Raw genomic sequence first — 27,750 nt, 5'->3', positions numbered from 1 at the left:
ACAGTGTGTGTGTAGGGGGGTAGGAATCAGCAACAGGAAAATAATGCAATGAGAGGAATAAGTCAGTACCTCTCAGTAATAACTCTTAGTGTAAATGGTTTCAGTTACTCAATCAAAAGACATAATTTGGCAGAATGGATTGAGACACTAAACCCAATAATATGCAGTGTCCAAAAAATATATTAATTAAAAAACTCACAAATTAAAAATCAAAGGATGGAAAATAATATTGCATGCAATGGGAACCCAGAAAAAAGCAGCAGTCACTATTCTAATTTCAGACAAGTGGATTTCAAGCCAAGACTGATCAGAAGAGACAAAGAAGGTTACTATATATTGGTTAAGGGAGCAATTCAACAGGAAGAGACAACAATTATAAATATATATGCACCAAATACTGGCACACTCAATTTCATTAAAAAATACTAATGGATATAATAAACACCAATACAATTGTAATGGGGGACTTTAATACTTCACTGTCACAGACAGATAAACTAGAATGAAAATCAGCACAGAATATCAGAGTTGATACAAACCTTCAAACAAAGGGGCTTAACAGATATCTGCAGTGTTCCATCTCAAAACAACAGAATATACATTCTTCTCAGCAACACATGGGACTTTCTCCAAAATAGACCACATGCTAGCTGTGTTAGTTTTCTCATTGCTGAGACAAAATACCCAACACCCAAAGTTAAGGGAGGAAGGGTTTATTTGGATCATGGTTTGTAGAGGTTTCAGTCCATTATTGGTTGGCTCAAAGGCAGGGTGGTGTGGCAGACAGGCATTCAGAGAGAAACAGTTCATGGTGGGCAGAAGATAGCAAAGCAACAAGGGATGACCACATCTCTTTCTGTCCCTTATGTCTTTTCCAGGCTACTTAGAGCAGGTAGCACTCACGCCCTTAACCCTACTGCCCTTGAGCCTAGCATTGTACCATGAATCAATCCCATCATCACACACTCTAGATCAAACCACTTCTGAAAAAGCCCCACCTATGACTGCATGAGGTTTTGAGGGGACATCTAGACACAAACCATAACATTCCACCCCTGGCCCCCCAAAGACCCATGCACATCCCTATGTGTAAAAGGCATTTAGTCCATCTCCAAGAGTTGCCAAAGTTCTAACAGTTTCAGCACTGATGAAAAGTCAAAGTCCAAAGTCTCCTCTGAGATTTAAGGGAAAGTCTTAGTTGCAAGCCCCTGTACAAATGAAAAAAAAAAGTTAAACACTTTCAACATTCAATGGTACAAGATAAATATTTTCATTGCAAAAGTTATAAGCATGGGCATAGCAAGGCATGAGAACAAAGCAAGACCAAAATCCATCAGGACAAACATTAACTCTCACAGTTCCACTTCCAGCATCCTCAGCAATGTGTGGCAAGTTGTGAATTCCAAAGGACTTGGGTGGCTCTGCCCCTTCAGCACTGCTGGTGGTAGCTCCCATGGCTTCTCTCTGGGGCTGGCTCTGCTCCTTCCTTGCAGCTTTCCTCAGATGATCCACATTCCTGGCTTCTTCAAACTTTTGGGGTCTCCACTGCATCTTTGGCTTCACACTCACACTGCCTTCTCAGGGACACACTTCCTTGCCTTCCAGGTTTTCTTCTGAAATCTAGGTGGAAGCCTTCCTGATCCTACAACTCTTGCATTTTGCATGTGCCTAAAACCAGCACCATGTGGATGATGCCAAAATCTGGCACCAGCTGGAGCAGTAGCCAGGCTTCCTTCTCTCTTGGGTGTAGGGGTTGAGTGGCTATGAACCAAATCCTGAGGAAGAATTTCCCTAGGGCACTGCCATTCTGGAACATGATGCTCTGGGGCTGACTTCTCACAGCAAAGTCTTTCACTTTTGCAATTTTGAGGCTGGAAAGAGTGGAGTCCTGGTGCTTCTTTTGTTGCCCTCAGGCCATCTTTTCTATTTTCCAGTTCCTTCTCAGCAATCAAGATCTCCTCTGCTCTATCTTTTAAGTCCACAGCTTTACTACAGCTTCCTTTCTAGCCAAACTTAAATATTTAATTAATTTGGGCTGGGGATTTAACTCAGTGGTTCTAGTGCCTGCCTTGAAAGCTCAAGGAAGGACCCGAGTTTGATCCCCAGTACCAAAAAAAAAAAGTCCACTAAAATATTTAATTAATTAAATAATCAATGTATTTATTTATTTTTTCAAAATATTTTAAATCATGCTGCTGGGCTCTTTGGTCCTAATTTGCAACATAAATCTGGTTAAAAGCCTCTAACACTAGCCATTCCATGACCTCAACATTAGACTGCCTTAAATTTTTTTTCTGCCAGATTAATTCATCTGCTGCCCTTAATCTCAGTCTTGGGCAAAATCTCTGGACATGAGAAAATGCAGACAAATTTTCTCCCAAGGCATAAAATACATTGTCTGGAGTCAAACAGCCGATGAAGTCCTTCTTCCCAGAGGAAACCTTCTGAGCTAGGCCTTTACTGGCAGAATTTCTGTCAGCATTCTTGTCTTCTGAGCTCTGACCAGAATCTCCCATCACATCCAACCTGAGCCATTCCATCTGTACTTTTCACCTGGCATCTCCAAACCTTTCTTAACTCTTCCCCTTCCCACAAACCAGCTCCAAAGGCTCATAAACCACATGGTGAGGTACAGCAATGACCTCATTTCTCTGGTACCAAATTCTGTGTTGGTTACTTTTCTTATTGCTGAGACAAAATACCCAATGCCCAAAGTTATGAGAGGAAAGGTTTATTTACCTCACAGTTTGAAGAGGTTTCAATCCATAATTGGCTGGCTCCAAGGCAGGGGGGCATGGAAAACAAGTATCTCAGAGGAGAAATAATTCATGGTGGGCAGAAGGTAGCAAAGCAAGCAAGAGACAAACACAGCTCTTTCTATCCCTTGTGTCTTAGCTAAGCTACTTAGAGTGGGTAGCACTCACACACTTAATCTTACTGCTCTTGAACCTAGCATTGTACCATGAATCAATCCCAGCATCACACACTCTAGATCCAGCCATCTTTGGAAAAGCCCCACCTAATACCACATAAGGCTTTGGGAGGACATCTAGACACAATCCATAACAGTAGCCCATAAAGCACGCATAAAGCATAAGATAAAATAATTAAAATTATCCCATGTATATTATCAGATCATAATACCAATGAAACTAGAAATCAATGGCAAAAGATACTACAGAAACTATGCAGACAGATGGAGATTACATAATACTATCTTGAATAGACAACAAATCACAGATGAAATTAAAAAAGAAATTAGACACTTCTTACAATCAAATAATAATTCCAGTACAACATATTGGAACCTATGGGACACAAGGAAAGCAGTCCTACAAGGGAAGTTTATAGTAATGTATTCCCACATCAGCAAAACAGCAAATTCAAATAAATAACCTAATGATGATCCTCAGTGTCCTTCCTCAAAAAACAAGAGCAATCCAAATCCAAAGTGAGTAAGAGGAAGGAAATTTTGAATGTCAGAGCAGAAATTAATGAAATTGAGACAAAAAAATAAAGAATTGATGAAGAGTTGGTTCTTTGAAAGATTAAACAGCAAGACAAATTCTTAGCCAATCTTTTTTTTTTTTTGGTACCAGGGATCGAACTCAGGACCTTGTGCTTGCGAGGCAGGCACGGTGCCACTGAGCTAAATCCCTGGCCCTCTTAGCCAATCTTAATCAAAATAAGGAGAGCAAAGTACCAAGTCTGTGCAATTAGAAATGAAAAAGGGAAAATCATAATGGATTCTGTCAAATTTCAGATCATTAGTAACTACTGTGGGACTCATAAAATAGAAAATTCAGAAGAAATGGATAAATTCCTAGATATATGTGAACTACCACCCTAAACCAAGAAGATATAAATCCTGAATAATTCAAAATCAGTCAGAGAAATTGAAGAAGTAATAAAAAACTACCAACTAATAAAAGCCCAGGTCCTGATGGATTCATTGCTGAATTCTATAAGAACTTTAGAGAAGACCTAATTTCAGTACTCCTCAAACTCTTTCATAAGATTGAATGGGAAGCACTATTCCCAAACTCATTCCTGAAAGCAAGAATTACCCTGAGTCCAAAACCAGAAAAAGACCCAACCAAAAAAGAGAACTATAAGCCAATCTCTTTAACAAACATCAATGAAAAAATCCTGAAGATAACTTGCCCACAGAATGAAGCAAATCATCAGAAAGATAATGCAGCATGACTCCTTATTCAGTTTTCTTTCTTTTTTGAAGGTCAGTTTGTTTTCCTGTGAGGATGAAAGTGATGACTAATAAGATTTTTAGGTATCAGGACTTGATTTTTATAAATTGATCTTGTAACTTTTCAGAACTCTCTTATTAGTTTGAATTGTTCATCGATTCTATTGTATTTTTTCATACCATCTGCAATAATTACAGCTGTGTATATTTTTTCAAATTACTACATTTTCTATTCCCTTTTTTCCTTATTACATTAGAACTTTACTTTCTTGAGTAGCTGCTAATGCTTTGTACAAATAGCTTAGTACAGTGGCTGTATATAGAAGAATAAATTACTATCTTGACTCTGTAAGGCTTTCATAACAATATTTTTTCTGATGTATGAACTCTTAATTATTTACTTTTCTAGAAATTTAGAATTCTAACTCTCTGATGTCTAATTTCTCATCTCTACATTTACTTGTTTATTTATTTATTTATTTATTTATTTATTTGAGATAGGGTCTCGCTATGAAGTTCAGGCTGGCCTTGAACTCACCATTTAGCCTAGGCTGGCCTGGAACTCAAGATGATCCTTCTGCTTCAGCCTCCCAAGTGCTGGGATTATAGGCATGTGCCATCATGCCTGGGTTTTATTTTTAAATGATCAGAGTTTGGACTTTAAGGTTAAAATATTAGCTTAATAGTTTTCAAAGTCTTGATTTGAGTGACAAATATTGGTTGAATTATACTTCTCTGCATGCATTGAAGTGATCACATACATTTTCTTTGAAATCTATTAATGTGGTAAAGTACAGTGATTTTCTAGTATTAATTCATCTTTGGATTCCTTGTATAAGCTCAGCATGGTCATGATATATTATTACTTCTGATATATTCTTCTGAATTTGGTTTGCTAGTGTCACGATTTCATGAGCTAATGCCTTTCAGAGATTCAAAAAGGTTTTGAAATCTTGCCTATAAACAAAGGATTTTCCTCCAATCTAACAGTGTCTCTCTCAGAAAAATCACACCATCGAAATACGAATAGCTTAACTTATGTTTTATTAGATAGCTTATAAATTCTATTGGGTAATATGTAATTAATTCTATGAAGCTTTATCTTTTGGCTCAGATGAATATTATTAGTGGTTAGTTTTTATCATATTAATTCTCACAGTACCAGATACACACGATATTGTATGGGTATTTTGATGCAATGGGGTAAAATCTGGATTTCTTTTGAGAGTATAAAGATGTTGACTAACTTTATCAAATATTTATTGACTATATTCTACATATCAAGTATTGTTCTAGATGCTAAGGATGCAGCAAAGAAAAAATTTCCTGCCCTAATGGGACATCTTGGAAATAGTCTTAGGACCACTGAGCCAGACTCCTTAGGTATCAAACTAGATGTATTCACTAAAGTAGCATTGCGAAATTCTTCTTAGGACCTAATATGATCGCAGATTAGAAATAGGACTACATTTTGGTGTCCCACAATTTATATGAAAAAGTATGCTTGCTAGCCATTATTTTTGCCCAAGAATGAAACTTTCATAGGTCGCTTTTAATAAATGGTAAGAAAACATATTTGACCTTACCATTATAGACCACTTTTCATTGAAAAATTCTTTATAGTACTTTTTGATTACAGTTTATGTATATATGAAGTATTCATAATCAAGCATGGAGTATACTTTTATTATAAAATTATTTGCTGTTGTGTACATTTATTTTCAAATGGCTTGTATAAATTATGAGTTTACTACATCAAATGAGCTTATAGCATACTCTGAAAATATTGAAGAAGCCCACAAATACAAATTTATATCTTCTTTTTTTTTTTGGTACCGGGGATCGAACTTGGGACCTTGCACTTGCGAGGCAGGTGGCATAACCACTGAGCTAAATCCCTGGCCCTATATCTTCCTATTATGTTAAAAATTAATGAGTTGTTCAAATACAGGAAACGTTTATTTTGATTTGCATTTAGCAACTCAATTTTTATTAATTAACTGAAATTATTAGGAAATTACTTTTAAATTTCAAAGAATTTTATAGTAGATAATGAGTATAGTAAATTAATTCCAAATAAATGTTTAACAAGTTTGTAAAACATGGCACTTTAGCTCTAATACAGTTTTTCATTTAAAATAAAGACAAAATCATAGCAAATCCAAAAAGTGCCACACTGAGAGAAGGTATCTTGGAACACAGAGCAGGAGCACTGGATTGTTGTGGAAGAATAAACTTGGTTGCCTGTGCAATGTTAGAAACCTCTGAGGTGAGATTGGCTTCATTGATGGTTTGAATTGCAATATAGACGTGGGTGCCATTTTCTATTTTAAAAGATTCTGGTTTAAATTCAAAATTTTCTCTTGAGCCAGCCTCTTTAGGTATCAAACTTGAGGTATTCACTAAAGTAGCATTGTGAAAGTCTTCTTGGAGATCCAGGAAACGTTTACTTATTCTTACAATATAACCACCAGCTGGAAAACAAATAGAGACTTCATGTACATTAAAAGTACTGGAATACCTTATTGCCACCAACTGCCTTATGTACAGGGATGGTCGGAAATGCACACCAGAGTTTAATTCTGGAAATCCAAGTTATAGTTTTTGTCTGTTTATTCCATTTTCTTTAAGAACAGACATACAAACAGCTTTTTATCTAATCACAGAAAAATTTAATTCAGTATCATATAGTACTTGTTTTAACCTAGATTTCTTCATTAAAAAAGAGAAATATAAAGAGTGGAATCCTCTTTTTAATTTAGAACGCAGGATACAAAAATGTTCAGAGACAGTAATGACAGTTAGTATATTACATTTATATTATTTCTTATTAAATTGAAAAGGGATAATAGGAGGATGAGTAAGAGAGGCAAACAAGTAAGGGTAAAAAGAAGTAGAAGGCAGAGGCTGTAATGTGTAGTAATTAAATATGTGCTCAGTAGCTAGACAGACCTTGATTAACACCCCAATTCTACTGCTCTCTAGCTATGCAACAAAAATTTATTTAACTTCTCTTATTTCCATCTTTTTTATAATCTGTAAAATATTTAGTCATTCAATTTTTTTACCAAGAATTTATCAAGTGCCTACTATTATAGTAGGGAGCACTGTAAAGGATAATGTACTAAAATTATTCTGCATAATTTAATAAATAGTAAATTAATGAATGATATAGTAGTCATTACATCTATTATTTTATTAAGAAAGGAAAGGAGTAGGCCCACATGTTTCATTTTGCACTTCTTGAAATTCAATTCTTGAAATTGAATTCTTGAAATTCAAAAAAATGTCTTCTTACATTCTGAAATGTGAGAATAAAAAAATCTAATGTCCCTTTTCTGATATGAAGACTATTTTATGTTTTCAGGAAATTTTCAAGATATTTCAAGTGTGTAGTGGATAACTTTGATTAAGTGATTTTTAAAAATTCTGGTATTCTGTTTAATAGTTTCTCTGTGTATACACTTCCTCAATCCATTCTACCATTCTTCACACAAACCCTGCACCCCATGTAGGTGGATCTATGTATTATCAATCTCTTACTTTAATTTAAACATTCCATTGTAAAATTTTGCTTTCTTGAGCTTGATTATGTGTTTTTGGTTCCTGTGATGCGACTCCTTCTCTCTCTCTATGCATATTTTATGCATTCTTCCAGGCCTAGCCAACGTGTGATTTCTCGTGAAGTCTTGGTCAAGGATTTTGTCCACCCCAATGACTCTCCACCATAAACTATTGCATGGCATGTAGTTTTCAGATTGCTTTGTGGAAATTTAATTTTCCATTCTAATGTCATCCTATAAATCTTGAGGGCAGAGACAATTTTTTAAATGTATTTTTGTATCATCCTGATCCTTTGCTGGGCATGTAATTGATCTCGTTAATTACTTGTTGGCCAACAATATAGTTGATACCCAAAACGATGAAGTTAGAGAATCATAAAATATTGGAATTATATATTCTTGCTTTAGTAATTCTAGGTTTTTTTGTCTAATCTGCATATTTGACAGGTATAGAAATTGTATCCTAGAGAATTAAAGTACTTCATTCAACATTATATAGGTTTTCATTTATGCGTTAAGAGAACACTACTCCCTGACTTTTGCAATGCATGAAGGTAACATTTCAGGTACTTTTACCTCTTCCTTTGTCACAGAAAAGAGTGATTATAGCATGACAGTTTAGACATTTATGGTTATACATGGAGAAACTTTTTCTCAGTGTCCATAAGTAATGCATTGCTCCTACTGTTAATTCCTATACTCAGCATGAAGAATATTTATTATGAACCCAATTTTGCACTGATGGGTTGGTCTTCACTGAATTGAAATTAGAACTAATGTTTAGTGAGGTAGGTTCATTTTTGGCTTTTTCTGTGGCAGTATTGGTCTTTTTCACTTTAATTCTGCCATTTGTTTAAAGATGATATTATAAGAAAATAATGTTTTTTCAGAAGTGGTCACAATAAGTTTCCCACATTGAAGTTCAAAAAAATCTGCTTGTGCCAGGTGTGGTGGCGCACACCTGTGATTCCAGCTCTAGGGAGGCTGAGCCAAGGGATTATTGGGAGTTCAATGCCAGCCTGGGATACACAGTGAATTCAAGGCCAGCCTGAACGACATAGTGAGACCCTGTCTCAAAAAAAAACAAGAACAAAAAACCAAACCAAAACAAAACAAAAGATCTACTTAGAGTCATTCTATGTTTCCAAGGCTGCTGAAAGATTTTTTTTTTTTTGGTATTGGGGATTGAACTTGGGACCTTGTGCTTGTGAGGCAGGCAGCGGAACCACTGAGCTAACTCCCTGGCCCTGAAAGATTTTTTTTTTTGTATAATAATGATAAAAAGAAATATAGGTTGGAAAATGCTCTATGGTGAATGAAAGATTAAAAAGTATCTTTTGTTTTGAAAATGTACAGTAAGTCGTTTATTGTAACCTGTGATACTCTCCCCTAGAAAGCCTTTTAAGATATGCCCCATGATCCTAACTCTCAAATGGGGGCTTGTGGCCCAACAGGAGCTGTCATATCATTCTGTGCATATAGCAGCCTGTCTCTTAACATTTTATGAAATTATCTGTCTACCTGGGTGTCTTCTCTATCCAACTGATTCTTGAGAGTACAGATTGTTTCTAGGGACCTAATAGTGTTTGAAAATTCAACAAAACGTCAACAAATGAATAAAATTGGGCAAGTACAGAGATAGTTAGAAAAAATTTCCTTTGTTAGAGAGAAAAGAAGGTAACCAAAAACTATTAATTCAGTCTTCTCAAAGTAATTTTAAGATGGCTCAGATTATGAGAGGCAGAGTGGCGCAACAGAATCTAACAGATAAGACTGGGTTACAACACTATTACTAAACATAGAAATAACTTGGACCCATTCACTAACTCTTGGCCCTTCAGCTTTCACAGTTTAAAATAAATACATAATGGTATATTGTAGACACTTATAAATGTTATTTATAAATGAGACAGTAGAAAATTTCCAGCAAATGAAAGTCAATAGGATTTCTCATAGGATATTTAAAAACTTAGTATTAAACTTACCTTTTCCTTTATCAAGGACATTGCCAGAGGCAGTCCATGAAAGTTGAATATGATCTCCTTTAAACTTAGCTTCAAGGTCTGAAATTTTACCGGGTGGGAACACAGGAGTATGGTTACCATTAGGAGGCGCTCCTAACACAGTAAATGACCCTCCAGAGGTTACTCTGCTGAAGTCGGCCACTTTGGCTTCTGCTACATCTTCTTTGACTTCTGGTCTGAGTGGATTCGCTATAATTTTGCCTACCAAACAAAGAAACAAACAAAGAGTAATATTGTAACTTTTCCTGTTGCCATGTTTATTCCTTATTTTGTAAGCTGATCTTGCAGCTGTAGAGAGTTAGTGCTGATTGATGGTAAACATTAAAAAGTGAAGCTTTTAGTGCAAAAAAGCATTTTAATATCATTTTGAAATCAACAAGGAGATAGTATACCAAGTTAAAACTCTCTTTTAACTTGTCTTTCTATAGTACTTGACTGTAAATTCTTTGAGGACAGGGATTGTGTCTTATTCACCTTGTAGCTCCTTCATCTGGCACAGTGTTTGCCACGTAGGAGATGTAAATTTTTATTTCATTGTAAATGAAATGAACTGAGGGGGCTGTGAACCAAACATGGAAACAGACTGTACTAGGTCCACTAATAGGAATACGAGTTTGAAAAAATACAGATGATATACTTGTGTTCTCCCTAGTACATTGTATTTTCAATGTTTGTCACATGCAATTTACCTAAATAAGTTACAATATCTATTTCAATGCTACTTACCATTTTCAACATAGCCAGGTATATAAAGAGCCTTGTTCAATTGTCTTAAACTTAGTCTAGCTGTGTTTTTTCTTGCCTGGGCATGAACTTTTAAGCTGTATCTACCATTTCCATGGTAATCTGTAAAATATCTTGAGTAGATGCCATCATTTTTGACAGTATCAGCACCTAGACATTGAAATGTAATAATTAGCCATCCGATAAACTAAAAATGACCACTGGTGATGTCAGCAATTTGGAAGATAGTATAGCACAGTGTTTTCAGTACATGAACCTTGGGATGACACTGTTTTGGTTCAAAGTCTAATTTATGGTAGGCATTTAATTAGTATTAGCTGTTACTGTTATTTCATAAAAGAAATGGAAAATATGTATGGAAAATATAACTAGCGGGCGGAGGCACATGTGAAACACTGACACAAATGAAAATGGGGGAAAATTGTACTCTTAACTTTCAAGGAAGCCAGATATGGGGGGCACATGCTTGTAATTTCAGTCTTCTGGAGGCTGAGGTGGGAGGATCAAAAGTTTAAGCTCAGCTTGGGCAATTAGCAATTTAGTGATATCCTGATCTCAAAATAAACAAATACAAAAAAGGGCCAGGTAAGTAGCTCAGTGTGAAGGCCCTGCATGCAATCTGCAGTACTGCAAATAACCATACAAAACTAAATAAAAAGTTCCATGGAAAAAGTAAAATTGTTCATGACATTTAAAGAAGACAATTATTCTTGTGTTCGTGCTTTGTCAAGATAACTAAGTGAAAAGTTTTAAAACATTACAATTAAAGGTAATTTATTGTGAAATATTAATAAGTACATACAGAAAATATTCATTTTAACATCATGGAATCCTGTGAGAGAATTTAAAGTTCAATAAAAGTTGATGCAGATTCTTATTACCTACTCCATTGTCCCAGAGCTCCAATGTTACTTGATTTCCATCTTCACTTTCTATAATAGCTGTTACATTGGCTCCCAGAACAGGCAAAAATCCTTGACTGACTCGTGCATAAACAATCATTGGACTAGAGTAATTTGCTGTATTTTGACTCATGTGAGCAGTTGCAATTACTGGGAGTGTGGTGGGACTTCTTGCTCGAGTGGTCATTGTCACTGTTAGCAACTGAGAGTTGACATTCTTATTTTGAAGGCTGTAAGTCCAACTGCCTGTCTGAAAATTAAAAAAAATCTCTGTAAGAGCTTTTGTAATATTTTCCTACTCTTAAATTTGGGATGTAAAATTATTTAGCAATTTAACAGAATAATAATATTTTCAATATTTGATTTTACAACCTAGTAAATAGTGTGGTTGTATCACTTTATTTGGCTTTGTTTTATGACAGATGATCTGTTGCTGTTTTAACATTGACAATGTATAAGATATTGTTTTTATTTTTTCAGCACAGGAACTGACTAATAAAACACGTGAAAATAAAAGAATAGCTCTACCTCTGCGATGCCTGGTATTCGAAGACGGGCAGACCAAATATTTAGCTTATCTTCTTGGAAGTCTGAGTTTTCATATATCTTTCCTCTTGGATCCTGAAGAATAATCTTTGGCCTCTTTATTGTCCAGGTGACAACAAAGAAAGTGTCATTTCCAATTGTACTATCCACAGGCACTGTACCATTTACCCATTCATTCCTTGAAATGTTCAAGGCTTTACTTTCCAACTATTACAAACAAAAACAAACATAAAATGTACTCGTTATTACAGGCAATGGGATTTCCAAGTTTAGTTAGTCAAGGTAATTTTAATTAATTAATTAATTAATTTATTAATTTATTTTGGTACCGGGGATTGAACTCGTATCTCTGCGTTTGTGAGGCAGGCAGCGGAAACACTGAGCTAAATCCTCAGCCCTAGTCAAGGTAATTTTAAATTTTAGATTTCAGTTAAAATAAGAATTAAAGGATTTTCCAAATAATATGTATAATTTTAAAAAATAAAAGAATGCAAAAGAAAAGGTGGTGATAATTGTCATGGAAAAGGAAATTGAGTAAGGATATTTTTGTTCTGCACATCTGAAATGTTTTTAGGCAAAATATTAATTATAGAAGGAAAAAATGATAATTTGGATAATAGAAATTTATTACAACTGTGAGAAAGCAAGGAATTGTCTTAACATTACTTGCCTGAAGAGGCTGCTGAGCAATGCTTCCGCTTCTAGATGAAATTCTGCTGAAAGCATCAATAAGTCCATTTATGTCTTTATAGGCATAAAAACGATGTCCTCCTAAAATGGAGTTTTAAATGGAAAAGTCATATTTTTTGAAGTAATTAATATACTTTAAAATCTATTTAACATTTCTTTTAAATTTAAAAGATGAATTTGTAAGAACTTCACGTACTTTTTGTATATCAGTCTCTCAACTAGTCCCACAATAACTAAAACATTGCTCAAAATAAGTAAGGTAAATAAGAATGAAGGAATACTTAAAGAATAGATCATTTTATTGTTCTTTTATATCAATCATCAAATGTTAAGTGTGTTCCAATTAGTAAAGCTAAGCCCTAAATAATGTACAAATGAAATTTAAGATAGTTCTTATGAACCAGCAGCTTATTTTTCTAGTTGGATCAGAAACATACCAAAATAATTAGAGAATGACAATTTAGAATACAGCAAAAAGTGATTAATTGCATAAAAAAGATAATATAAAAATTAATGAATACAGAGTTTATTTGGTTGTGAGGAATTAGGAAAGAATAGATTGTACAGGGCAAGAATGAACACAAGTGACTGCCACAAATAAGACAATCTACACATACTTATTGAACTGATAAATGGCAGAAAGGCCACTTGGAAGACTATTGAAGTCACCCAGGCAGGGGTTGTGAAGGCTGGTTAGAATGCAGTGGGAGGATGGGAGCAGAGTGGGATGATGGAAAGAGATCTGGGTTGGTATTCAGGACTCTAACTATGACCTTGGGTGAAACATTTATAGTCTCTAGGTTTCCATTTCCTCTTCTATAAAACAGAAATGTCTAAATCTTCACTGTAGGACTGAATGATATTTTGGAACTAAGCAATAATTTTGTGGTTGGTGAGTAACCATAGGGAAAGAAGTTTCTGTTTAGCAGTATTGACAAAAGGTAGATGAGCAGTGAATAAAGTACAGAAAATATTGAATTATTTGAGAAGTTGGTATATGAAGGAGTGGAGAAAAAAAGAGAAACTAATGTGAAAGACAGAGAAAGGACAAATATTAATTTTAGATGGGAAACATTTGAGCAGCTTTATAGTTTATGAAGAAACAGCCCTCGGAATGGGAGAGACTAGAAATTTATTTTCTATCTAAACTCTATTCCAAAGGTTTACCTGTCATATCTGACAGGGTTTCCAGTTCTTTGGCAGCAGAAGGTCCCACAGCAATGGTGTGGATGATTGCGCCACTTTGTTTGGCCTGTTCAAAGCATGAGCTTATTGTACTGTCTTCCCCATCTGTTAGCAATACTATTTCAGAACCAGTAGTACTCTGGTTACTCTTGGTAATTACCTAGTAGTAAAAAGCCAGGTTATTAATTATAGAAAGTCATTTCTGAATAAATGCAAACTGAGAATAAACTTGTTTTTTAGTTTTGGAGAAGTCTTTAGTCTTATGTATCAGAGTAAGCAAAAGGAAACCTTTTGCATTATCATTTCAGACTGAGTTGGCATATGGGAATGAATGTAATGTATAAGTTTCTAAAGCTAGAGTATTAACACACACATTATACATATTATATTATATATTTTATATATATATATATATATATATATATATATATTTCCTGCTGCCCAAGAGAGGAAGAATAAATACTTAGAACAATTCTGGCACACAGTAAGTACTCAGTGAATATTAGTTGCTGTTATGATTGTAGGAGACACTTGGGGTAGAAGCAAGTGATCCACACAGTTCTGGAAGGCCGCAGAATGAATAGCACTTGCAATGTCATGTCCAAAGGTTACTTTGTGAGGTTAAATGATGTTTGTGCTTTTAAAATGTATTTTATTTGGCAATTTCTAGGATTTCCCAGAAAAACTATTGACTTGCCATGAAGAAGGAAGTTCATGAACTTACCAATTATTATAATTGAAAAAATTTCCCGACTTTTTCTACTAAGAATATTAGCTAAGATTTTTGACATTAGATACATAGAGATGAAATTACAGTTCTGCCATTTGCTGAATGGAATAACTAATGTTTAGTTTGGCCTGTCTCAAGACACACACACACACACACACACACACACACGTTCTATAGAAAGCTTAGTTTAGTGATTAAGTTTATGGATTCTGTAGTCAAAAAGACCAAATTTTGAATCCTAGATCTGAATCTAGATCAATTATTGACTATATGACCTTGAGAAAGATTTAGTTACTCTGAACCTCAGTTTTCATATGTACAGAATGAGCTTAATATTACCCGACTCACAAAGTAATAGTATGGATATGAGATTATGCATGTAAAGCATTCAACATACGTAATAATACAGAATATGGTCAATAAATGTTAACTGATATTGTTATGATTTTATAACTAAAATGTTTAAATATTGATATGCATTCGTTATGTAATTAAGAGCTGTTTATAACTTGAATGTAATTTGTCAGTACATATTCAGCAATAGATTTTGTGATCTAAATATCATAAGATATACAGTAAAATAGATTTAAAAATACATATAAAACAATTATATATAAACATGTAGACATTCTCAATATACAGTACTTGTCACATTTTATAAATTAATATAAATATATAATAAAAATTATAATTATTTTTGTAGTAGCAAGCCATTCTTTTTTTTTTTGGTACTGGAGATCAAACTCAGGACCTCGCATTTGTGAGGCAGGGAGTGGCACCACTGAACTAAATCCCCAGCACCCCCTAGCAAGCCATTCTTAAGCATTTACTTATTTTATAGAATTCTAGTATTTTATAGTATTTTACTTATTTTATAGAGTTAAATAAGTACCATTAATACTTGCATTTCCGAGTTGCACAAACAGGTTTTCTGAATTGAATTACTTACCCAAGAGAGTCAGGATATCAGGCTTTTAAAACCAATATGCTTTATGAAAAATAGGCAGCACAAGGAAAGTTAAGAGATGGTATTTTTGGTGGACTGGATAAAAGTAGTAGTGATTACTTAACTGAGACAAGGAGAGGATCAGTAAAGGAAATAGTTTTCTGTTTTTGTGACTTGAAACCTGACAATGGGTTTAAGTGGAGGCAACTTAGGTTGGAAAAAATGTAAATGACACTGGAGGCAGTTGGCTACAGAGCTCAACAGCTGCTCCTGATTTTTTGAGTTCACAATTTTGATTTCATTAAGCTTCCACCTAGGGTATGTTCTTTTGGTTTGATCCTACACCGCTTGAGGAGCCACCTCCATCTCTATGATTATAAAATGTCAATTTAACTTAATGAACTGGGACTTATCCATAACATGAAATGTTACTAACTTCTCTCTTACACAGTCCCTTTAATGGGATCATTTTGTAACCATAGAAATTCAGACTATGGAAGTGCTAGAGAAATGGGGAGCTCTTCAATAAGATCATGACTCTGTGCCCACTAGATCTTTCTCCCCTTACTTATCCACTTCCCAGTGCCACTTAGTACCTCAGGAAGATGCCAGTGAAACAAACAGATGCAGAGAATCTCTTTCTGTAAACAACAGATTGAAGGACAGACATGCCACTGTTTTTCTTCCCAAAAATGATTTACCTTGATCAGGCCAGAATATTATTAAATGAGGAACCCGTGAACTCATGCTCCTTGTTCAAAGGTAAATGGAGAAAATAAAAAGTAATATTATATGGCAAGTGATATTATGATTTTAAGGTTTTATTTTACCTGGAACCCTTCTCTGAGTCCACTGCAAATTGAAGTTCCACCACCAGCATTTTGAGGCAGTTTTGCAGTGATGTTTAGGTAAGCACTATCGTCAGTTAATTTTATTAGGTTATTTTGGATTGTAGCATTACTTTCAAATGTGACCATACCAATCATGGATCCCTTTTCAATAATTTGAATTAAGTACATTTCTGCTGCTTGATTCATTCGAATGAGACGAGACAAGCCAAGACCATCTTTCTGTAAGAAAAAAACGCGGGAACACCTCCTGAGACTTCAAATCTTGAAAGACAAAGTGGGTCAGAGATCATGATAATTGATGAATGTATTTGAAAAGCTACTCCATTTAATTAGAAAATTAAAAGATTAAAAGTCAATCATTATGAATTATAAACACCTTAAAATTCCATACTCCTTTAATAGTTATATATCCAATAATTTCTTTTAAGGAGGGCCAGGGATTTAGCTCAGTGGTTTCGCCACCTGCTGCACAAGCGGCAAGGACCAGAGTTCGATCCCTGGTACCAAAAAAAAAAAAAAAAAAAAGAGAAAATAATTTCTTTTAAGGAGATAATTTAAAAAATGCATGCAGCTGGGAGTAGTCATGCATGCTTGTAATCCTAGCACTTGGGAGGCTGAGGCAGGAGGATTGCTGTGTGTTTGAGGCCAACCTGGGGTACATAATGAGTCTAAGGCCAGCCTGGACTACATAGGGAAACTCTGTCTCAAAAAACAAACAATGCATGCAAAGATGTTCACTGCAGTGTATTTTAAAAATAGTAATAAGTTGAAAACCTCCAAAATATCCAATATAGGGATTATTAGACTAAATTAAGGTATTATACATGTGACACAAGAATTAAAAATTATGTCATGGAATAATATTTTACTTGGGGAGTGTTTAAGATATATTATGTAAAAAGGACAGATTACAAAGCATATAAAGTATAATCACATTTTTGAAGAAGAAAAATACATTAACAAATAAAAGAGTGGGATGATATGTTCAATGGTAGAATTGTGGTTAATTTTTAGTTTTTTTGTTTGGTTATATTTTTCTGGCTAGTTAGAACTAAAAGTTAAGGAATAAAAATTATAGCAGCCTTAATGTAGCACTTATTTTTGTTTTAATACATTCTAGTACTTATCTAAAACTGTTGTACTGAAATTTACTACAACAGAAATATATGTGTTAGCTTACTAGCATCAAACCTATGATTAAGTTATATTTCCATTTAAATACTTAAGAGAGTTAGCAAAAAACTGTCTTACTGTCGACATGCTTCCAGATTTATCAAGTACCAAGCAGACTACTCGCTGTTTGGACTTGAGCAGTGAAAATGTAGGATGAGGTGATAGATTTGTTCCTGTCATAGGAGCTGCATTCTGAAAATCAGGAGATTCACTGATTACATCCCATGTGCTTCTGTGATTGCACATTTTGTTTTGTAGGTTTGGAGCTTCTGTGTTGTGTGTTTTTGCTGTGCAAAATTCAACCACCTGGAAAAAATAAATTAGAACACGATATTGCAATAACTGTGAGGCATTTCCTTCCCTTCCAAATATGTAGCTAGCTGGATTTTATCTCCTAAAAATCCAGAATTACTTCATAACCAAACACTGTGACACCCATTTTGCATACTTGAAGGAGTAGGAGCAAGGTAAAGGTGTCATGTCTTGGTAAAGTTTTTGGTGATATTTTTAGGTGTAGGTAGATCACGTCAGCGGAGGATGGTGGCAGGTTGGGACTTGCTAACGTTAGCTTCTTATTTTCCCTTCTAGACTTTTGGGTCTTGAATTAAGTTAAGATAAAAGAAACAAAATTTGTGGAGATATCTAGTTGTTCCCTAAATGTGAGTGAAGTAAATAGCTTTCTTTCTAAATATGTTACATGTCTTCACAGCTGATTGAAAGACTTCAGGATGGATAATCTAACAATCTGGATTGTTACTGGCTCTGGTGAATTTTGACATGAGTAAAAGAACAGTCCCTTAAAAGTAATCAATGTATGTGGAGAAAATGAGGAATGTAATTATTTCTTCATTAGTGGAAAATGGTAAATTAAGTCCTATAATTCTGCTAATGAATGTTTTATTACTATAGAATCTCTGAAAATCCTGTAAGTTTTGAAAACATAATAACAGAAAAATTTTCTCAAAAATTGGTGGAGTATTCAGGAAGGAAATCATCTTGCAGTAAACCTCAGCTTGTAAGAACTACTTTCATTGTATCATTTCATTATTTTAATGTTCTTCCAACACAAAAATCCAGATATAAGCTCAGATTTAGAAGAACTAAATTATGAAGTTTGTCTAAATTTTAGGAGTTCGTTTTGTTTCTGGTATGGCTCTGATTTACATCTCCCAAATATGATTGTATTGGATAGGAGAAAAATATAGTTTGCAATCAAAGCAGTGACTCATGATTAATTCTAGCTGTTATGAAATGTCTATCAAACCTCGTCCTCTCTCCCCTACCACTGCCACTGTCTTAGTTCAAGTATCTTACCTGCCTGTTGCTGTGGCCTTCCAACTGGTTTTCCTGCCTCACTAACTCCATCCTATCCTCCATAATTAGTAGAATTACCCACCTGGAAGAATTAAACTGATCACATCACTAGTCTAAAGCTGAGAGGGTACAACTCGAACATCTTAGCTTTTTAGATCCCTGTTTTTTATTTCAACCTCCTTTCCTGCCTCTTGCTCATCATTATCTTTTACTTCTACAACAGAATTTCTTTCTGTCCCTAGAATATGCCAGAAACTTTTATCAGGGCCTCTACTAATCCAAATGGTAATTTTGTACAAATTAGGAAAAGACACCCCATTCTCAAATTCCTTACTGCTATCTGCCTGAGAATTGTTTATAGTAAATATTAAAATCTTTAGTGACTGTGATACATATCCTTTAGGCGTGATTAACTTGTGCAACCTTGCATGACATCTCTACCTTATTCCACTCTTCGCTTTTGTAAGTTTTTTTTTTCCCTCATAGAATATTCTTTTCCTTTCTGCTTTGGCAAATTCATATTCCTTTTTTTTTCAAATTGTACCTCATAACCCATCCCTTCAGAAACCTTTTTCCGACCTCCAGTTGCAGATAACTGCTGTCCTTAGAACATTTGGTTCATGTCTCTGTAGCTCTTTGTACTTTGTACTGTACATATTTTTCTTATATACCTTCCTCACTAAATTGAATTCCTCAAGAACAATTTATCTTTAATTTTTTCTGTTTTCTGCTCCTGACACAATGTTAGCCATGAAGTAAGAATAATGAAGATTAAGGAGAGGAAAATGGGGAAATGAATATTCAGTATTTTACATCTCTCAGACCTTATATCTTGGATACAGATCCTATGTATATATATTTCATCTATGTTCTGATAATTAGAAGTTAGTGTTATTTTGGACAAGACGTGTAACTAAAATATAGTCTTTAGCTGTCAGTCAGATCTTACACAATTAGTTGCCCTACATATGTCAGTCCAATATTCTTCATTAATATTCATGTTCCAGCTAGGCAGTGTGAGTATCTCCTGATAGTCAATTGCTTTTGGAATGTACAATTTGGACCAGGAAGTACACATTCCAACCCTCTTTTCATGTCACATTATTTTTTTGTGTGTGTCCATTTTGACACTGAGCTCTTTTTTTTTTACCCTTTGTTGATCCACATACAGCAGATTAAAATGAACTTTCCAAAATTGCACGTCGACTATTTCCAGAAGGAAGTTTTAAAAAAATTTCTACTCAAAACTTGAGTTAGTTAAAAAATTTTAGAAGAAAAACTAGTTGAGCAGCCTTGATCAAAATATTTAACTACTAGCTGAGAGTAGTGGTGACACACAGCTGTAACATAGGACTCATTTGTCACCTTCACCCTTAAAATTGTTTTAGAAGACACTATCAAATCTGTATTTTTCACTCAAGCCTTTCATCATTAATGCCCTAGGGTTCAAAATAATTAAAAGTATAGGGGTGAGGATGTGGCTCAGTGGTAGAACACTTGCTCAGATTCACAAAATACTCAGCACTGCAAAATGAAATAAAAATACAAATTTTTCAGAAATAATAGGTAAGTATGCTGTGAAAGGCACTGGTCACACACTGTTGATGGGAATGTAAATCATTAGTATCAACAGTATGGCTCTCTCTTAAAAAATTAAAACAGAGCTACCAGAGGTCCAGAAATCTCACTATTAGGTATATCCACAAACCAAAAATCAGTATGTTAAGGAGATAAGTAGAGACTTCCATGTTTATTGTAGCAGTATTTACAACAGCAAGATATAGAATCAACTTAAGTGTTCATGAATAGATGAATGGATTAATAAAATGGCATATACACACACAATGGAATATTATTCTGCTATAAGAAGAATCAAATCCTATCATATGTGGCAACATGAATAAACTTGGAGGACATTGTGTTAAGTGATATATCCAGGCCTACAAAGATAAATACTGTATGATTTCATTAATACGAAGAAGCTAGAAAAATTGATGTCATGGAAGCAGAGAGTAGAATAGTGGTCACTAATGACTGGGAAGGGAGGGGGAGAAAGAGACAGGGAGAGGATGAGTAACAGGCACAAAATTACAGTTAGGAGGAATAACTTCTAGTGCTTCACGGCATTGTATGGTGCCTATAAACAACAATAATTTATTGTATCTTTCAAAATAGGTAATAAGAGGATTTTGAATAATTTCATTACAGAAAACAGATAAACATTTGAAGTGATGTCGTATGCCAATTACTCTGATTTGATGATTATACATGGTATACATTTATCAAAATATCACACTTCATAAATATGTTGTGTATCAATTAAAATAAAAATTTCATAAGAAGATAAAAAGATCAGGCATATTCAGGTAAAGATATATGGGTCTATCTTCCAAATATTTTATAAATTTAAAAAATAAAGTTTAGTTTGTGCTTACCTTGTGATAAGCTCTGTGCTAATACTTTATTCATATTAGCCTTTGTACACCTAACAACCAGGACAGTGTGAAGCGGGCATTTTAATGCTTACTTAAGAGATGAGAAAGCTAAATTTCAGATAAAAAGATGAGAGAACTCAACCTAAAACTCAACCACAGTGACACGGCTTCACAATGACAGCCCGAGTTTTGATATCAACCAACTATTTCAGATCAAACATTGGATTGTGAACTTTTTTCTTAAGTTTATTCTGTGGAGACATTCCCATATGTATTTTCACATTATTACTTTTCAATAGGTTGGTATTAGGCTTTAGTGAGAATCTAATGGAAAACCTAGAATGTAAGTACTTTCCACAGCCATATTATAAGTTATTTTAGAAAAGTAGTATGGTTAATACTTAGAAGAGAAGTTAAAAGTAAGGTTGTAGTTCTTGACACAAGTCCACAGAAGTCAATGAAGGAAGAATTTATGATGTGACTCCAAAGAGGAGGGTAGAATCCTACATCTGAAGTGAAGAAACAGGCTAATAAGAAAGGGTGTGATCATTTCCAGGCACATCCTGACACAGGCTGGGGAAAATGACCTCTAATTATTTGCCTGAGTAATTTCCTTTCTCTGTTGGTACACAAATTTCAATTTCCAGCTTCCTTAATTAATTTTTTTTTTCCTGAAGATTTCTTTGTGAGAATAGAACTAGAAGGTACTTACAGAATCGAGGTTTTGCATGAACATTATGGAGTCTCTTGCAGTCTGGGATTTGTCTGGGATAAATGTACATTTTTCTTCATACAGTCCTGTCTGTGAGTCACGTCTGCATGGCCTTGTTATACAGCTGCCTCCCTTGCATTCATTGAAAACCACATTCATACCAGTAATAGGAGTGGAACATCTATGATGAAAGAATCAAATTACACTTTTATCTGAAGACAGAGAATCAGAAATAACACAAACATCCCAAAATCTTTCTCTCTGTGACAACGACTACAGATCATGTAGAAACATTCCATTTAGACAAAAGTAGGCAGAATGCTCTACTCTTATGTGCCATCAATTTCTGTAAGAATGTTTTTAGTTCATATTTATTAAACAGTTATTGTTTCTAGTGTCATGACTAAATCTGTTGCCTTTGGGACTCTGGGCTAACCATGAAATCTCCTGACTTACAGGGATGGTGTGAAGATTAAATAAATTAAGAAATACAGAGGAACTGCTTCTAAATGCTAAGGGGAGGGTCAACGTTATGCTTAAAATTTTCTTAAGCTTTCAAGTGTGAAATACACACTTTTATATGTAGAACACTTGGAAATTTACTTTTAAGAATCAATGAGGTAGACTGGAGGAAGAAATAAAAATAAGCCCTGTCTGAAATGTTTGTGTATTTATAGTATTTTGGTCTTGATGATAAAGATAATTATCAAGTCCCTGGAAGGAAGTGGGGGTGAGCTATGGGTAAAGAATTTGAAAGAATTCTTTAAATGTGCACAACTTCCTGCCATTCTATGTTACTACTATTTCATGACATTAGTCCAGTTTAATAAATTTGTCTGTATTTCAAGGATTAAGGGAGAGGGGAAGCCATATCTTCCAAGGGAAGCTCCAGAGTTAGCCTGAAAGTTGAATTTGCCAATGAGACTACTAGTTTTTAATATATCTTTATGACTGATTATAAGGAAATTCATTTGTTTTTCATTAGTTTACAGAAAATTAATTGTTTGGTACATTCTTTGTTTGACTTTGACCTTATGCCTAGTCCAAGGACATGGGATTAAACAAAAATAATATAAAAAACAAAAAACCCACAGTCCAGAAGCATCTTAGTCTAGCAGGGAAAATAAAATTATATGTACAATTACTGCTCAGTGATGAAAGTGTGAGACAGCCCACAGATATGTTGCTGCGGGGAACACTCTCAAGGGTTTCTAGCCTCAGAGGGAGGGAGGAGAAGGACATTTAGAGGAGAAATATTTCAAGGATGAATAGGCATTGTTTGGGCAAGGGAGATTTGTGGGATGAAGGTGGAAGGGATGAATGTCCTGGTTGAGACTGGTCTATGAAAGAGCAGCTCTGGGAAGATTAAGCGAACACCACAAAGCAGATAGGGAGTGAGATTTTTCTAGGTGCCCTCTTTCATCTAACTCATTTTTCTCTCAAATACTTATTTCCTTATCACATTGATTTCTATTTTTCTTCTATGCTTTTTGAATATTCCATGTGTTTATATTTTTAACTTGAAGATTTAAGTCATCTGTTTGTATAGGGCTATTCCCCAGAATTACATTTCTTTAAGAAGTCAGTTTTCTAACTTTTATTTGAGAGAGGGTCTCACCATGTAGTTTAGGCTGGCCTTAAACTTACTATATAGCCCAAGCTGTCCTCGAACTCATGGTGATCCTCTTGCCTCTGCCTCATGAATGCTAGGATTACAGGCCTGCGCTGCCACACCTGGCTTTCAGTTTTCTAATTTACCCTTATGATAAATACTTTTTTCTTCCAATGAAAAGTAAAATATATTTACCATAAAGTTCTTGCATTTTAATTGATTTGAATGAAGCAGATTTATTAAGAAGTTATGAATCAAGTGGAACAAAAATGTAGGCAGGATTGAACTCCAATTCTCAGATATCTTCAGGTTTAGCTTTTTTCCATTGTCTTCGGTCAGTAACATATATTAGTACAATTTCTGTGAATACTAAAGTGATTCCCAATTCCTGATTGGTCTTGAATCCAAGGGGAAAGTCCCATAATTAATTGGACACGTTAATGATGGTACAGGTTAAATATTGCAATTAACTGTATGAACACCCAAACATTTGAGATAGCCTTTGCTTGCTTAGTATAGAAAACTGAAGAGCCGTAGTGAAAAATTTTGAAAATAGATTTGTTCAACACAATGATACCTTGTTGCTTCAATAGTGTTCTTTCTGGAAAAATAAAATGGCCGGTCCACATTATACTCATCAAATACTCCCCACCGGAGATGAGCCCACTCATGGACAAACACTCTGCCTATGAGAGAATATTGCCATTTATAAATTTAAAGTTATAATACTTTAATATGGTTTCCTTATTTCTGCCCCATCTTCCAACCTAACTGAGTCAAGGAACTCTACAATTTGACACTTTTTATTAGATCAAAAAGGTTGGAATGTGTTAATGCCAATAAATAACTCAATTTGGTTTTAAACTTATTCACACAAATAGGTTGAAACAGAACTAGCATTTTTTTTTTTTTTTTTTTTTTGGTACCAGGGATTGAACTCGGGACCTTGTGAACTAGCATATTTTTACACAGTTATTACTTAATACCTATTTTTCTTCTCTTAAAATCTTTCAAAATAACATTAATCACAGTGTTATTTTTTTCCATTGGGAATAAGAACAGAAATATAAAGTAGATATCCTTACCTCGGGGCCCATAGATAGATGAATTATTAGTCAACAGGAAGCTTGGAGTAAAATGTATATATTGTCCTTTCTCTCCACATTGTCCATATTGAAGTGTGTAGGGATCATCGCCGTATTTAGGGTAAGGGTCAGCAACTATAACATCTGCCTAAACAGTAGAAGAACAAGCAAAGAAAAACACATTCCAAGAGCAACAGAAATAAGAGATTTTAAAAACAAGCACTTTTAAATCTATATTAAGAAAAGTTACATCACTGATTTAATTACTAAGTTAGAAATTACCAAAAATTAAAAGTATTAATTTTTTAAAAGCATAGGAAGCAGTTTAATAGGTAGTCTACCTGGTCATATGATTCTTGTTTTGGCATTAAGTACTCAGATTGTGACTTCCAGGTTGTTGGAATTAAAATGCTGACATTCCTGAAATAAACTCTTCGTTTCGTGGCGTTAAACAGGTAAGTAGACGCTTCAGTTACCATTTCCTGGCAAGATTAATAGAAGCCTATGGTAACAATGTCATAGTGAAGTGAATATGAAAGTGTATATACAAACTAGAAAAAGCAAATCAGTACTGCTTTTCCCAAATATTTTTGCAAAGACCAAATGACAAATAGGTTGAATTTTCCTACATCTCTTCAGTCTGTAAAGTCATTTTTACATTCCCACAATCAACTTTCTGTATTTTACCTATCAACACCTGGAATCAGCATTATGGGTTGGATATGTGAACAAGGGTGCTGGATGAGATATAAAGGTGATTAAGGTTGGGAGCCTGTTGGCAAGTGGCTTACTTAATCCAAAAGAGATTCTTCTTTCGCTCCCTTTCTTCCCCCCTTTCTCTCCCCTCCCTTTCTTTTCCTTTCCCCTTCTTTTCCTTTCCTTTCCCATCCCCTTCCCTTTCCTTCCTCTTTCTTGCTTTCTTCTGGGACTTGAACCCAGGGCTTTCACACAGCTTCATCCTCAGTCATTCCCCTACCTCTTTATTCATTTAATTTTGAGACGGGGTCTAGCTAAACTCGCTGCACTGAGCTCAAACTTGTAATCCTTCTGCCTCAGCCTCCCTGAGTTATGGAATTACAGGTGTGTACCACCATGCCTGGCTGGAAATTCTTATAACTGAGTTGTTTAAATGAATGTATTTCTATACCTGATGTTAATTTTAAAACATTTTGCTAGATTTATTTTAACTTACCTCCTCATATGGAGTGTGTTCATATAAGATTTTTATCAATAAGTAATAACAAAAATAGGTGTATTGGCTTCAGGTCCCAGTTTTGTCATTTATAGAGTGTATAAATCACTTACTCTTTCTCATTTATACAAAAAACCCAATAATCCTTGTTCTTGACCACTTCATGAGAACATAGTATATTTCAAAGTTTTACATATAAAATGTCTTTATTAAATGAGTAATGCAAACAAAATTTGGATGATAAATTGTCAGCCCTGCCTTAAATCAATAGGAAAAATAAACAGGCTGCTTTTAACAAATACCAGCAGCTTCCTAGTAAATGAGACAAATGGACTGAAAAATATGGCTTATAACCCCCTGATGCCGAAAAGTCCAGTAATTGTATACATATCTGTCCAGACCATCCTTGGGCAGCTAAGTCATAAATATGTCACCCAGATTCCTTAGCCCCTTCAATGCCTATATAAGCCTTATTCCTTTCCCAGTTAATTGCTAATATCTCTCTCCCTGGTGTTAGCCCATCCTCTCAGGGATGAAATCTCTCCCAGCCAGCTGCCACTATCTCTCACCCATTGTCAGCCCATCCACACTAGATGTGATAAACTGGTCTTTTCCTAGCTGGCTGCTAAAATCTCCTGATTTCAAGTCTCTGTTCAGTGGAATAAACTTTTCTTTTTCTCACAACAAAGAGCCTGCCTTTTGTTGACAAGTGGATTCTTTATAATATAAATTAGCTTCAAAATATGTAATATTTTCTTTAAGACACACAAGATTTTTATGTTTTTCAGAATTGAGCAAGTACGAACCAGCGAAATGTGCAAGATAATGAACTTCTAGGGCATAAATATAGATTAGTGATATAAATGTACAGTAGTTATTTAACTTTCTAAAAGTAGCTTTATTGAAGATAAAATACAAAAACATTTTCCTACTTGCTCTGAAGTTTTTTTCTATTAGATTAACTGGTTGAAAAAATTAGTAGTTTGGTGTTTTAGTAATTCATTAAGGGAATGACTACTATAAAAACAAAACTAGTAAAAACATAAAACTAAGCAGATATTAATCTTGACAGTTTAGATAAATACTACATAAATGGTGAATACTGTTAAAGCAACTTTAGGAAGTTATAACTCTTGTGTGAGTGTGTCTGTGAAAACAGTTATTGACATAAAAATATGTGGATAATAAAATTATCTCTTACCTTTATATTTTGAATGAGTTTTTCATCTTCTGGTACACTGGGGTTAATTGCAATGACAATGCCTTCATATCCATTATTATTCAAATTTACCATTGAGCTTTTCACCTCAGGCAAGAGATGCAAAGCTAAGAATAGAATAACCTTCAAATTGAACATCGTAATGGCATAAGCTACAATTAACCTTATTGGAAAGGTAAGGAGAGTATTTATGCACCTGTTTAATTCAGGAATTTGAATTAAGACCACAATATTTGCATAAATATGATATAGTAATAGTAAAGTTACAAGTTCTTTGTCAACTTCCTTATCTTCTTCACTGTAAAAACTTAATTGTTAAGTGGCAATGGGGTAATAATGTACAACACATTAATCATAATCTCTAAGGTAGCTAAGCCATTATATATTCATTGAATTGAACTCTTAGATTGTGTAATCATCCTTATAGTAGTGAGTGGTTATTGTCATGGTGATTACTATCAAATAGTTTTGGAGATATAAGTCCTCAGATCTGTTTACAGAAAAGCACTCTCTGGGGTGAGGAAATGAACTCAAAAGCACCAGGAAAGAGCACATGGAAAAGGTTATATCAAAAACAAAAAGCAGAAGCCACAAAGTGGGAGTGGGAGTTAATGAAGGGTTTA

The 27,750-nt window shown here is 34.5% G+C and overlaps 1 protein-coding gene across 1 annotated transcript; it reads right to left on the bottom strand.

The window, feature by feature from the left end:
- Positions 1-6,260: 6,260 nt before the first annotated feature.
- Positions 6,261-27,357, bottom strand: LOC101705848 (calcium-activated chloride channel regulator 1-like). Its single transcript, XM_004841568.4, has 14 exons — positions 27,110-27,357; positions 25,058-25,198; positions 24,717-24,864; positions 24,209-24,317; positions 22,020-22,200; positions 17,637-17,864; positions 16,365-16,604; positions 13,841-14,018; positions 12,654-12,754; positions 11,966-12,190; positions 11,417-11,687; positions 10,518-10,685; positions 9,753-9,992; positions 6,261-6,678 (listed from the first exon to the last, which is right to left on the bottom strand). Exons 1-14 carry the CDS (start codon positions 27,263-27,265, stop codon positions 6,338-6,340), a joined length of 2,727 nt encoding a protein of 908 aa, XP_004841625.3. The 5' UTR covers positions 27,266-27,357; the 3' UTR covers positions 6,261-6,337.
- Between the last annotated feature and the right edge of the window lie 393 nt (positions 27,358-27,750).

The sequence above is a fragment of the Heterocephalus glaber genome, unplaced genomic scaffold (assembly GCF_053883595.1).
Source record: "Heterocephalus glaber isolate CG9 unplaced genomic scaffold, H.glaber_assembly_v1.0 deba00001442, whole genome shotgun sequence".
NCBI classification, from domain to species: domain Eukaryota; kingdom Metazoa; phylum Chordata; class Mammalia; order Rodentia; family Bathyergidae; genus Heterocephalus; species Heterocephalus glaber.
Note: the sequence above shows the minus strand (reverse complement) of the source record. Positions and strands in the feature narration are given on the sequence as shown.